Source organism: Polistes dominula, unplaced genomic scaffold, assembly GCF_049000335.1.
Source record: "Polistes dominula isolate Pdom_NZ unplaced genomic scaffold, Pdom_raw_medaka contig_82, whole genome shotgun sequence".
In the NCBI taxonomy this organism is placed as follows: domain Eukaryota; kingdom Metazoa; phylum Arthropoda; class Insecta; order Hymenoptera; family Vespidae; genus Polistes; species Polistes dominula.
This window is the reverse complement of record NW_028301046.1, coordinates 2,477,504-2,492,032: the sequence shown is the minus strand read 5'-3', so window position 1 is coordinate 2,492,032 and position 14,529 is coordinate 2,477,504. Positions and strand designations below refer to the sequence as shown.

General features: G+C 34.5%; 1 protein-coding gene across 1 annotated transcript in view; it reads left to right on the top strand.

Moving 5' to 3' along the window:
- The window catches only part of unc-13 (protein unc13 homolog), an 88,838-nt gene extending 77,188 nt beyond the window's left edge, over positions 1-11,650 (top strand). The window contains 12 exon segments of the mRNA XM_089175113.1: positions 4,185-4,326; positions 4,625-5,071; positions 5,179-5,329; positions 5,399-6,133; positions 6,234-6,455; positions 6,530-6,982; positions 7,073-7,204; positions 7,317-7,542; positions 7,861-8,010; positions 9,003-9,107; positions 9,194-9,356; positions 9,438-11,650. Coding sequence (XP_089031239.1) covers positions 4,185-4,326; positions 4,625-5,071; positions 5,179-5,329; positions 5,399-6,133; positions 6,234-6,455; positions 6,530-6,982; positions 7,073-7,204; positions 7,317-7,542; positions 7,861-8,010; positions 9,003-9,107; positions 9,194-9,356; positions 9,438-9,735 — 3,224 coding nt within the window. The 3' untranslated portion in view covers positions 9,736-11,650.
- Positions 11,651-14,529: the final 2,879 nt, after the last annotated feature.

Here is a 14,529-nt window from a genome sequence, read left to right as displayed (position 1 = left end):
AAGAGAACATTGGGATAAACTAGAAACCTAGGAAAAAAGAAAAATAAAATTGAAACATAAGAAGAATTACAATACGAATACGTGGGATTGAAAAATAAAATGACAAATCTTTGATAAAGAAGAATAAAAAATTAAACGAATCAAAGGAATTTTCCCTTGCGGCTTTTTGCGATAACATAACATAACATAACATAATATAAAGGATAATGAACAGAAGGAAATGTGTATTCATAGAGAGTAATTAATGCACCCGTATAATGAATACTACTGTGTACAGTAAATATATATATATATATATATATGCCATAGTTTACAACATTTCATATAATTAAACAGATGGTATGAAATTCATGTTTACGCGATGGTTACGTTTTCATTTTTTTTTTTTTTTTCAATTACATCAATAATTTACACATATCTCTTAATAGAGATATTGCAGAGTTCGATCTATGCAAAAGACAATTATTTTGATATAATTATCAAAATTGATTATTTCAACTACACCAATTATTTGAATAGTTTCCTTATTTCAAATAAACTAATAGTTTATTTAATTTTGAATATCAAACTCAATGATTCTCAGTTTATAATACTACTTCTTTTAACCCTTTGAATACTAAATACTTTTAACTAAAATGATTTGTAGGAACGGAATAATTTATTTATTTTTTAATTATTAATTTAATAATAATCAAATAAAATAAATGGTAATTGAAATAAACATATATTTAATTAAATTATTGTTTACATAAAATAAAATATTATTTACAATATTTATTATTTGATATTTAAATATTAATATATTTGATTAACTAAATTCTAATAAATAAATTATATTGAATAATTAGTTTTTCTTTCTGTATTTAATTAATTAATATATAAACACATTACATTATTTTACATTAATATTAACAAATACGTATATTTGTCAATAGACAACTCTGATCATTTTTACCAAACGCATATATGCGTTTATAACACTCTAAGAGTTAAAACGAACGATCACCAATTGAAATTTCAATGCATAGTTTTGTCCTCGATAGGAATTTACGAGGACGCATCAAAGCGAATCTAAAATCTGGAATTTTCATTGTCAAACGTTACGAGAGAGTATTAAAATCCCGAAGAGAAATCCTAAACTATTCTAATAGAGAAATACTAGAACTATTGTAGATAAAGTAAAGAAAATCATGATGGAAACAACGAGTGATACTAAACAATAAAAAAATTTCAAAAAGGGACAAAGGAATTGAATTTCCACGTTACGTAACATTGTAAAGATTTAATGTTTGTAAAAAAAACATCATCTCACATGTCTCATCTATCAACACAAACAAATATGAATCTACCTATAGAAATAAAAAAAATGTTTGCAACATGAGTCTAACTGAAAACACAAAATAATTCAAGTATGATGAGTCCCTTTCAAGTCCTTTTGTAAGTGAACACATATCAAAATTCTCGATACTCAACAGAAATCGATCTTTCAATAAGCTTATTTATCATTATCGAAGGGTGAAGGACATAATAAATGAATATCGAAGAAAAAAGTGACAGATAGGTGAGTAAACGAAAAGAAAATAGGAATGAAATAAGCTCAGGAGAGTTTAACGGTCACCTTGCAACAATTATTGGCAATTATCAGACCAAGGTACGACTGAGAAATGACATGGAGGGGGGGGGGAAACAAGAAGAATGGAAAAAGAAGAAAAAAAAAAGGGATGGAGAAAGAGAAAGAAAAATGGGGGAAAGGAACGATCATCATTAGAGTAATTGCTACCTCGTGGCAAAGCAGGTCAACAGGTTTTTTTTTCTTTCTCTCTCTCTCTCTCTCTCTCTCTTCTTTCTTTGCCACCACTCATTGTCAATTTTGTGCCTTTTTATATTTTCATTTTTCTTTCGTATAATTTTTTTTCCCCTTCTATCTCTTATTTCGATGGTTTCTTCAAAAAACGATCGAACGATTTGAATTATAAAGAAGAAAAAAGGTAGCTGTCACAATTTTGTGGGGAGAGTAAGTGAGAGAGAGAGAGAGAGAGTATCAGACAGTGCAATTTCCATTTCCGCCCTAATAATCAAAATCTCTTGACTCGTATAACGCGAATTAAAATTGTTACGATCCAACTAAGAATTCATGTCGAAAGAACAAATATGTGTGTGTGTGTGTGTGAAAGGGTTGAACAAGAAAAATGAAATACAGAAGAACAAAGAAAAACTGATTACAACCGAATAAACACAGGATACCATTGAAAAAAAAAAAGAAAAAAAATTCAGAAGGTGGATTTTTAATGTACGACTATGCAAGAGATGCGAATAAAGAAAAAAAAATATACAAATGATGAAAGAATATTATTGTTTGTGTGCGAATACAACAACGAAAGGAGAAATATACTATCATAGTCAGGTGGATCTTTTCCTATTCCATTTATGAATTCCGTTTTTGAAACCATGGACCGTGGATCGTCTATCCAAGGACGGTGGAGATTAAAATGACGTTACAATAAGAAATATCTTCCTGATGTCTCTTAGTGAAAGCTCGAATTTGTAATGTTGTAATTGTACATTCGATGAGAATAGATAAAACTTGAAATGAGAGAAGAAAATCGAATGAAATGAAATTTTGTCCTACATTTTGGGGCCCTTACAAAATATAAATAAAAATGAAACAAGTTATCGAAGATTAATTATTACAATAATCTTACATTTTTATTATAATTACATGCAACACAACTATTATATCATTTTTGAAACTTGTTGGATACAATAAAACGCATACAGCCCATGTAATTCTGTGAAAATTGCGAATTGGATGTTGCAACTCGCGTGATTTGACGATTAGGCTTGAAAGCTTACAATTAGGTTCATCGAGGACAAGGTTCATCATGGAAAAAGGAGAGGAAGTATCAACGATTGGTCCCTTCTTCCTGCGTTTATGGCACGGCGTAAAAACGAAAATCGAAGAGTTTGTAGCATGGGGCATGTGTGTCTGTCCAATCTCTGTCCAAAATACACACAGCACGTTATTATTTATCGTTGCACACAATTCTATCGATATTATAATTATAATATTTTTACACAGACGTATAATACTTAAATAACATCGATTTAATGGAGTTATGTTAGATATGATGACAAAATGTCTATTTACGATTCACGCCGAGCTTTTATGCACGCTTCAAAAGATGTTTGCCTGTCACAGATGTTGAACATCGAATGTGTCCAATATTGTTTCAATGTGAAGTCTTTTTAGAAATGCATGTATATCGATATCGTAAGATTTCTATGATTTTTGTTTACGTTTATTATAATTAAATCTGTCTGTACAAAATGTAGACAAGTGTAATACAAATGATTATTTACGTTTGATCGATAATTCGTATCAGACTTATATTATTTTTCATATTTTTACGTATCGTGAAGATAAAATTCTGATTAACAAAAAATTCGAATATACTTCGATGCTTTGAAAATATATTTAAAATTTGATTATGGAATTCCGTCGGAAAATCGGTCAAATTTTTTGAAATAAATCGCACAAAGTAGAATCCCATAGAATCCTCTGCGTTTTTATGTTACAAATAAAAGAATCTCGGCATTATATTTTTACGCGTGGATTATTATCTTGTCAAAGAGAATTTGTCAAAAAAAAAAGAAGAAAAAAAAAAGGATAAAGGATTTGTGAAAGTTTATCGCTGTTTTCCAATCGAATTATTTTACGGCCAAAGATTAGACGGTTAAAGGAACGCGGTCGCGACTCGACGTTTGGAAAATAGCCGATGGGGATTTTATACGAAAAGATATTATACTGTATACTATTCCATTGAATGAAAAATAGTTGAACTGGAAAGAAACGTTTGTAAAGAAAGGTCTTTTAGAATATAGGTAAGAAATGGCAAGCATCACAAAGTACCTTTCTACGCGTATTCTTGTCCTAGAAACTTACGGTTCCCAACATTTCTTTTACTTTAGATATTTTTTATCTATTATTTCGAAAGATCGTGCGGGTTAATCGTATTCTTCTATTTTTTTTTTTTTTTATTTCTCGAGATAAAAATGTGTATAGGTGTAACCATAAGTACGTAGGTTTATTTAAAAATCATTCGTCGCGAGTTTAATTCAAGCAACGATATTTGTGTTCATATTCTTTGTCTTTATTAATAAAATCTTTCCCTACATCTCTACAGTGATCTGCGCTCAAGGATTGATTGCCAAAGATAAAAGTGGTACGTCAGATCCGTACGTAACGGTTCAGGTCGGTAAGGTGAAGAAACGAACGAGAACGATGCCGCGTGAACTCAATCCGGTCTGGCACGAAAAGTTTTACTTGTAAGTATAAATCATATTTAAAGCGTATCGACCTTACGAGAATGGTTCATAATAAATTGCTTACAGGATCGTGACACGCAAGTCTAATCCCCCTTTTAAACTTTGATAACCGTCTAAAGGTGTTGTCACATAAAAATTTATATATAGATATATATATAAACTTTTGAAAAGTCGGTCAACAACCTTTAATAGCTAGATTTCATGTATTATTTACATAATCGTCAATTAGTATAAAAATCGTTGAAAGGATTAAAATAGAAATCGATCAAACTTAATCGAGTTTGTCAATCATTTTCAGCGAGTGTCACAATTCGTCCGATCGAATAAAGGTTCGCGTATGGGATGAGGACAACGATTTGAAATCGAAACTACGACAAAAACTTACACGTGAAAGCGATGATTTTCTTGGACAAACGATCATCGAGGTTAGAACTTTAAGCGGTGAGATGGACGTCTGGTACAATCTGGAAAAGAGAACGGACAAGAGTGCGGTATCAGGTGCCATCAGGTTGCATATAAGCGTAGAAATCAAAGGCGAGGAAAAAGTTGCACCGTATCACGTACAATACACCTGTCTGCACGAAAACCTCTTTCATAGTCTTTGCGAGGAAAACGCCGGAATGGTTAGCCTACCACAAGCAAAAGGCGAGGATGCCTGGAAGATATACTTTGATCCACCTGGCGAAGAACTCGTTGACGAGTTTGCCATGCGATACGGCATCGAAAGCATCTACCAAGCTATGACGTGAGTTTTTTACGAACTGATCATTTTCATCACAAAAATGTTATCTTCTTTATCAACTACACAAATGATTCTAATTCTAATTGTGTATCCTACCATTTGTATTTCAGACATTTCCACTGCCTCTCGACAAAGTACCTGTGCCCTGGGGTCCCCGCGGTAATGTCGACCCTTTTGGCCAACATAAACGCCTATTATGCTCACACAACCGCTAGCTCAGCAGTTTCTGCTAGCGATAGATTCGCTGCTAGTAATTTTGGGGTAAATATTTCTAACTACTCCTTAACAAAATCTAAATGTAAACATGTTAACACGACTGTTCGTTCGCAGAAAGAAAAATTCGTTAAATTGTTGGACCAGCTTCACAATTCTTTGAGGATCGATCTCTCGTCGTACAGAAATAATTTCCCAGCTTCGAGCCAGGAAAAATTGATGGATCTTAAAAGCACGGTCGACCTTTTGACGAGCATTACGTTCTTCCGTATGAAGGTGCAAGAATTGTCGAGTCCACCTCGTGCAAGCACAGTCGTCAAGGATTGCGTGAAAGCTTGTCTGCGTTCGACCTATCAGTTCCTCTTCGAACATTGCTACGAGCTTTATAGCAGAGAATTCCAGGCTGATCCGAACGAACCGAAGAAGGATCCGGAGGATCACGGACCACGAAGGGACTCTCTCGACTTTTGGCACAAGCTCATTGCTCTGATCGTTTCGGTGATCGAGGAGGACAAGAACAGCTATGCGCCCGTGTTAAATCAATTCCCCCAGGAGTTGAACATCGGTCAACTATCGGCAGCCACGATGTGGTCTTTGTTCGCAGTCGACATGAAGTACGCCCTGGAGGATCACGAGCAGCATAGACTGTGCAAGTCCTCGGCCTATATGAATCTTCACTTTAAAGTCAAATGGTTGTACACAAATTATGTCAAAGACGTGCCACCTTACAAGGGTGCCGTGCCAGAATATCCTGCCTGGTTCGAACCGTTTGTCATGCAGTGGCTCAACGAGAACGACGACGTATCCTTGGAATACTTACACGGTGCCTTCACTAGAGACAAAAAGGATGGGGTGAGTACATCGATAAAATCATTAATAGCACCAATCAATGACTTCAATCTGTTATTGACTTATTTTAAAATGCTCTTTTTTACGTTCTTTGTACAAACAGTTCCAAAAGAGCAGCGAACATGCTCTCTTCAGCGTATCGGTTGTCGACGTGTTCACACAACTCACTCAGTGCTTCGACGTTGTCTCGAAACTCGAATGTCCCGATCCGGAGATTTGGAAGAGGTACATGAAGAGATTCGCTAAGACTATAGTCAAGGTTCTGGTAGCTTACGCTGACATTGTCAAAATGGAGTTCCCCAGTCACTTGAAAGAGGAACGAATCGTAAGTCTTTGCAAGAAAAAACACAACGGAAAAGATTAAAAACGCTTATTAAATATTTCATTTGACATTTTTAGGCTTGCATCCTTATGAACAATATCCAACAACTGCGAGTACAGCTCGAAAAGATGTTCGAATCGATGGGCGGCGAGAAACTGGAAGATGACGCAGCAGAAATTTTGAATGAACTTCAGCAGCAACTCAATAGCGCTTTGGACGACCTGGCGATGCTTTTTGCAAAGAGTCTCGAGCCACGTATAACTGCCTCGGTTCGAGAACTGTCAGATCTCCTTTTGGCCATCAAAGGTGGTGGTCAGGTGAATTTGTCTCAAGCGCAACAAAGAAACAATGTTACTGTAGAAGCTGACGAGGTGTTAAGGCCTTTAATGGTTCTTCTCGATGGAAGTCTTTCCCTCTATGCCGAATCCTGCGAGAAAACGGTACTCAAGAGATTGTTAAAAGAACTTTGGAAGATTGTCATGAGAATCCTCGAAAAGACTGTAGTCTTACCACCCATGACGGACAAAAGCGTACGTTTGATATTTTTGATTTCAATTAAATCATCAATTTATGTTACAATAGCAAAGATTTTTTTAATCATTGGGTAATGTTTTTTATAGATGATGTTCAAGAATCTCACGGATAACGCGAAGAGTCTTGCAGCTAATGCCAAGATAGAAGACATGTCCAAGTTGTTTAAAAATCACATGGCTGGAAAGCCGGATGTCAAGAACGCTCTCAGCGGTGTCATGGTAATGTGTCATTTCAAAATAATTCACTGTCACTTTCTATTAACCATCGTGTACTTAAAATACTGTATAAACGAATTAACCAAAAAAAGGCACGTTTCTTTTTCTTTCTTAGGATATCTCGAAAGAGGTGGAAAAGAATCTTTCGCCAAAACAATGCGCAGTATTGGATGTTGCTCTCGATACCATCAAACAATATTTCCATGCTGGCGGTAATGGTTTGAAAAAAGCCTTCCTCGAAAAGTCATCAGAATTACAGAGTCTCAGATACGCTCTCAGTCTGTACACACAGACAACAGACACTCTCATCAAAACCTTCGTCACGTCTCAAATAAATCAAGGTAGGTAAACACCTTACTCACGTTTTTCCCTTAACAAAAAGGGGGAAAATAAAAAAAATGATCGAACAACTAACAAAGCCATAGGAAAGCTTTGTGGAAAATATTCAAAAATCAAGACAACACTAATATGCTTTTAACAAGATAAAACAAACTACAGTTTTTGTATTTTTCTTTTCTTTCCTTTTTCACAATCTCTACTCTTTCGAAAAATTAGTTGAAAAAAATAAGCAACGCGTTTAGTTAACATAACTGGCACGTTTATGAGCGCGATATTCGTTCTCGATTGACAAGAAGGTTAAATGATAATTGTCGGGACAGTGCCGCTGAACGATGCGTCAACGCTACGTCAGCGTCAGCGTTCGATGAGCAGCGAAAGAGGTGACGAAGGGGAAGGAGCCGAGGGTATGGAAAGCCTCGAGGAACCCCTTCGCCAAAGCAAGCCCTCTCTCCGTCGAGAGAGTCGTCAAGGTACACTCAAGAGCACGACGCAAGCAACCCCTTAAACCGGAAGTTTCAATGCTAACTTTTCGGTTTACACGCTTCCTTTCGATTTATTCCGAATTTAGATGCTCAATGACCATTATACAAAATATGATCATACCTGTCTGCTGCAACGTCATGGTTCATCTTGTTTTTTTTCTTTCTTTCTTCCTTTTAAGCCTTGGACATTTAAAAACAAAGAACTTTTGCTCGAAAACGTTTCGACTGACAAATAGTTGCGCTAATGTCGTCGGAGTAGTACAGCTAAAAATATCACTACGAAGCTGCTAGAGCTGAATTAATTCATATGTCACACACACACAAAATACACGCATACACAAAACTAGATAAATTAGATCGTATTATATCGTTAGGAAGCTTCTCAAACATCTTAGTAAGCATCGATCAACCAAAACCTTCACTCACACGAAATTCTTCTCTAATTGTAAGAGAAGATTTATGCATTTTGCTAGCTATCTCGCAAAAAAATAAAAAAAACACAAAGAACACTGAGAAACGATAGAACGGGGGATGCAGAGACTCGATGAGTCGATAACGTGCACGAAGGATACTCTTGTGATAGATAATAGATACTGAATGTTTTTCTTTAAACGTTGGGAAACGAAGGAAAAATGTAGCTCAACTGATCCGTCTCTTTCAATATTTTCATTTGAAAATTCACAAACGGAATTTGAATTCTCTGTTATTGTTGAATTTTATTGATGTTCTAAATAGAAAAAAGAAACTTTTACATTTACAACTTGCTTCGTCTCCTCAATGCAAGAAAAACAAGTAATTGCATATCGGTAGAGCATGTTGATTTGCTCTCTAGATATAGAAGGAAAAAAAAAAGAACTAGACATTTAGAAATAGCAACGTTTGTATGATACTTTTTTCATCGGCTAGTAATTCATTATTTTTCTACGAGTTAAAAAAAAAAAAAAACGAGTATAAGAAACGACTGATTTAATTATGTAAAGTTCCAGAAACAGCTGGCACTGACGAGGGTTCCGTTGGAGAAGTTAGCATCCAAGTGGACCTATTCACTCATCCTGGAACCGGTGATCAAAAGGTTACGGTGAAAGGTATAGTTTTTTTTTCTATTTAAATTAATAAACGTAGAGAAGAAGTAAGAAGGATGATTAATCGATTGGTTATACAAAATTTTCAGTTGTTGCCGCAAACGATTTGAAATGGCAATTAGCTACGGGAATGTTTAGGCCATACGTCGAAGTCAATTTAATTGGTCCACATTTAACCGGCAAAAAGAGAAAACAATCGACCAAATCTAAGAGCAATAATTGGTCGCCGCAATTCAACGAAAGTTTTGACTTGTGAGTATTGAAAATAAAATGATGAATGTGTGAAAAAGAAATATGAATTAAACTAATACAACATATGATTGATTCAAACAGCATGATCGGTAACGAGCAACAACAATTGGACTTTTACGAGCTTCACATATGCGTGAAGGATTATTGTTTTGCGAGAGAGGATAGACTGGTCGGTGTAGCAGTGATGCAAGTAAAGGATATCGTCGAAGAAGGTTCCTGTGCATGTTGGCTGTCACTCGGCAAACGAATTCAAATGGACGAAACCGGTTGGACAATTTTACGAATTTTATCGCAAAGGAACAACGACGAGATAGCCAAAGAATTTGTTAAACTTAAGAGCGATATCAGGCAGGAAACACCGCTACCAAATCCCACCTGAGACGGTGAACCGTCGACACAATAAAAACTCGACAGCTATGCGATACTACGTTGTCCTTTGAGCTTGGAAAGAGCTCCAAGGTATGCCTATGGTGGACAAGTTTTTGCCTGACGAAAATGGAGAACCAAGATGAATTAAGATTGGATGGAACAAAAATAAAGTTCACACTTTGGTGCCAATACAACAGCAATATCGATGAATCAAGAAAATCCCTGCTGAAAAGAGGCGAACGCGCAAGATAAGAACCGATCGACTCTAAAAAGGGCGCAACGACAATTTCGATTGTTTGTTACTCGAAGCCCTTTATTTTTTCACGGACGACCGATCGAATCCCTTTCGCTTTGATATTTTAAGGAATTTATGGAAACAACGATTCCTATTCCTTCATGCGAAAGGGATCCGAACGAAACACCGTATCTCTTCTCCCTTTTTTACGAGTCACACGTGCTACATTATACACCACACATGCCACACGTACACACATACACACAAAAAGACACATATACAGATACATACATTCACTGACGGAGTTAAGTGTTATCGCCCATAAAAAAGAAAAAAAATACAGAGCTCGACCAACGTTCTTTCGGCTCGTCAAAAAAGAAAATATATCTAAGACAACAAGGGGACGATTTCTGCCGTCCTTTTTGGAAATGAATTAAACTACGAGCTTGACAGAGACTGAAAAATTACCCTGACGAATACGATGACGATGACAAAAGACGAAGACGTAGACATATTATAAAATGACATCATCTGTAAAAAGCGAAACGTCATCAATGGATAAAGAAAAAGAATCCTTGAAGATTCTTTCATTTGTCCACCGTGTATCGCGAGAAAAGAGAAAATTAAATTAAAGTACGTACGAATCGGCAAGAGTGGAAACAGTGAAAACAGTGCTGCCAGTATGCAATATATTTGCTAAATATTCGTTATGTAAATGGGAGCAAGGAAATAGAAAGAAAATGATGAAAAAAAGGGAGAGAGCATTAAGAAAAAAAGAAATCATAGGAAAAGACATAAAAGACTGAAAGATGAGCGCGTGACAACGGACAAAAACACATTTAGTATAGTAAAGTAAAAAAAAAAAAAAAAAGAAAACAAGGTGACAAACAAACGAATGTGTGTGTGAGAGAGAGAGAGGAGAGAGAGAGAGAGAGAGAGGTATTATCACGAATAAAATGTTTGAAGAAAGTTCGAATATAAAGGAAAAGAAAATTTAGAAAAGGAAAAGAGACGATTAAAAATAATAATTAACGCGCGCTCATAAATGAGAGACACGACACAACCTTTTAGGCCCGTTTGGACGGACGAGAAGTTTACTGTAGATAAACGTGCAAAAAAAAAATAAGAAAAAAAAAAAACATATTGTTGACGAAGATGAATTTTTCTAACACAACTATTTAAATGTAGCATTGAGTACGACCAAAGGGCACGCTCTGACCGTCAATCATGGGCGTGCCATTAGTAATAAAAATTTAGGCATTGTAATGTATAAAAAGTACCTATACGTTGTTATTCATAAGAGTAACGAAAAAAAGAAAAAAAGAAAATAAAAAAGTAAGTCAAAGGAGAAAAGAAACAAAAAAAAGTCAGATAAGAGTCGGCGAGAGACTGCATCGTTTAAAAAAAAAAAAAAAAAAAAAAAACATGGAGGGTGGATTAATCACGTCGTGATCCATTTTGAGTTGTCTTCGAGAACTTCGAAGAAATATTTTCATCTCTACGAGCGAACGAATCGATCGTCCCAAAAAAAAGAAAAAACATAAAAAAAAAAAACAAAAAAAAAAAAAAAACGAAAACTCTCGTTATTTATTCATAGTAGTTATTACAGCAGTGTAGGCAAAAAACGTTCTTAATGAATACTCGTAGCTTCGATTTTTCTCGAAATATTACTTACTTACTTACTTACTTACTTAAAAAGAAAAATACAAAATAAAAAACGAAAAAAAAAGAAAAAATAAAAGTAAATAAATAAATAAAGGAGAGACGAGGTGCTTTTTTATGCGAACATATGAGACTTTAAAAGACAGATGATACTACGCGAATTCGAAATCGAAATCGAACTAAGTACGCGTGTTTCTGTTTAAAAGTCCAAGCTCGCTTATCATCCTCGTGTTATCGACTTTTCTCTCTCTCTCTCTCTATCTCTATCTCTATTTCTCTATCTCTCTCTATCTCTCTTTCTTAAAAATCTCTTACGTAATAAAAGAAAATAATAATGCACTTTGTAGGGACGAAAATGTGTTCGCTCGCAGAGGTATATCGAAATAAAAAAAATGAGAGCATAATAAAATATAATGAGCCTTTCCAAAACTCGAAGCTTCTCTCTCCGTTGGGATCTGACGTGTTTGATTATTGAAAAATAAAAAACGAGGTAGAGAAGAAGTGACAATGATAACCACATCGTCCAGCCTGTGCGGATCGGACAGGTATAATAATAAAAAAAAATAAATAAATAATAAAGAAAAAAAAAAGTAAAACAAATTTGAGAGATTACGACACCGATTATAATTGAAAAAAAAAAAATAAAAAAATAAAAAAGTTTCTACTTACGTAGTTACGTCTAGAGATACATAATATACTTACGTATTGTGTATAGTGTCTAAAAAAAAAAAAAAAAAAAAGAGAAATCGCTGAATTCGTAGCTGCGAGGCTGGATTTGTACGAGGAATGTATGAAAATAGGTAGTTGATTACGCGCGTGAATATTTGACGTGAATATGGGTCACGTTTAGAGCATATTTGATGCACACTTGTTCACACATCCACAGGGATCGTTTCTTTAACATACAAGAAGGAACGTGTAGCGTGTAACCATCTACGAGCTTAGGAAGCGGCGATCATCAAACCGAACTTATGTTGACAAGTCGAAAGAGAGGACTCGTCAATCTAAAAAAAATAACAACGGAGTAATCATTTCTTTATCGTCCACGATTCTCCGAGCAAACTAAATTATTCCAAGTTTGTCATTCCTTTTTTTTTTTTAATCCTTAATCCTTTGATTCAGTTCATCTTAAAAAACTACTTCAGTGTATCGAGTCATTCATCGAAATATCTTTCAATGCTTTATATCTAATACGAATATTATCAAAGGTCCTGTTTTTTTATTGTTTTTAATTAAGATTCCACACTTTACCTTTTTAAAAGACTAAACTGTCATAGAACGTTTCCGCAAATACGTGCAAATATTACTTACCCTTTCCCTTCGTTCCGTTTACCTATACTCAAAAACGTCATTCAAAATAAAGAGATCAAATTTGAAGAAGGTAGACAAATAAAAATAGACAGGAGATAATTAACAAAGAGAGTTGACGAAGTAGTCAGCACAGTTGACAATAAGACTTGACAATTTAGTATATTAATGGTGTTTAAAATATTAACATATTAAAATAAGAAAGTGCACTGGTCAATCAATCTCGTGAACAAAAAAATATTCAAACTTTTCATCTGTAAATTTGATAAATTAATTGACCCAATTGCATACATGTTGATATTCTTTTATGAATTTGTTAAATTAAGAGTGCACTTTTATAGATCCCAATATGTTAATATTTTCAAGTTATACACTATTAATAGTCTTATTTTAAATTGGACGTGGACTACTTCGTAAAGTTTTTTAATAAAAGCGAAAGATGGACCAACGATCTCACAAAACACCATCATTCCTATCCTTTCCAAATACGTCACTCTATTTTCTTCGCCGCCTAACTAACTGCGTACTAATTAGAATAAAAGTAAGAAAGAAAGAAAGAAAGAAAGAAAGAAAAGATAGGGCCGACAGAAACCGCCGATTCGATGAAGGGAAATAAGATCGACAAGAGTATTACAAAATAATTTAAAGGGAAGTGAATTTTTAATAGGGGTTTTTTTTCTCGTCGATATCGAACAGCTTCAAACTTTTTCCTCCTTCTCTCCGCTTGGATTAAATATCTCGTATAAGCTTAAAAGAAAAAAAAAAATATCTCGTACATTCTGTGATAATTGTCCCTTAATTAATGCGTACACGTTTATTACGCGTGTATATCTAAAATACATTCCTCCAACACACTCGTAACACATGCATACCAAACTCACCATCCCTCTCCACTAAGAGATCTCTCTACAAACACACACACACATATATACACACACATACATACACATGTATACGCACGAACACACGTAGAAGAAGGAAGAAAAAAAAAACATAAGGATACACGCAACCCACAGCTCTATTCTCCAATAATAGTTGCAATATTTTTCTCTTTTTAAACAAACAAACGAAAAAAAGAAAAGAAAAGAAAAGAAAAAAAAATCATTCCGAGCAGATTTATACAATCTCTGTAATCATCGTTTAACTTTCTTAAAATAGTCTCGAGTCGAATTGATAATGCATTAAAAAAAAAAATCGCAATAATCGAACGTAGCCTCCGATTTAAATTCACCGTTAAAAAAACAGGGACCGTGATTAATGAAAAAACAAAAAGTTCATGAAATGAATGCAAGTACGAATACAAATTCGAATTATAAGGAATACGAGTAAGATGATGACGGCACACCGATTTCAATCTTGGAACACAAAAGTCGAATATTTTTTTTGCGTTTCATCGATGCAATTAACGTCTTTCTATTTTATAAAAAAAAAAAAGAGGAAAAATAAAAAATTACGGACTATTATTATATTTAGTCTTTAATTCTGACTTGTTGTTTTTTTTTTTTTTTCACGGTTTTTCCTATTTTTTTTCTTATTTTTCGTTAAACAAAAGACACGTTTGGACTTTTGTGTTCCAAATCAAAATGGTCAAAAAAGGCG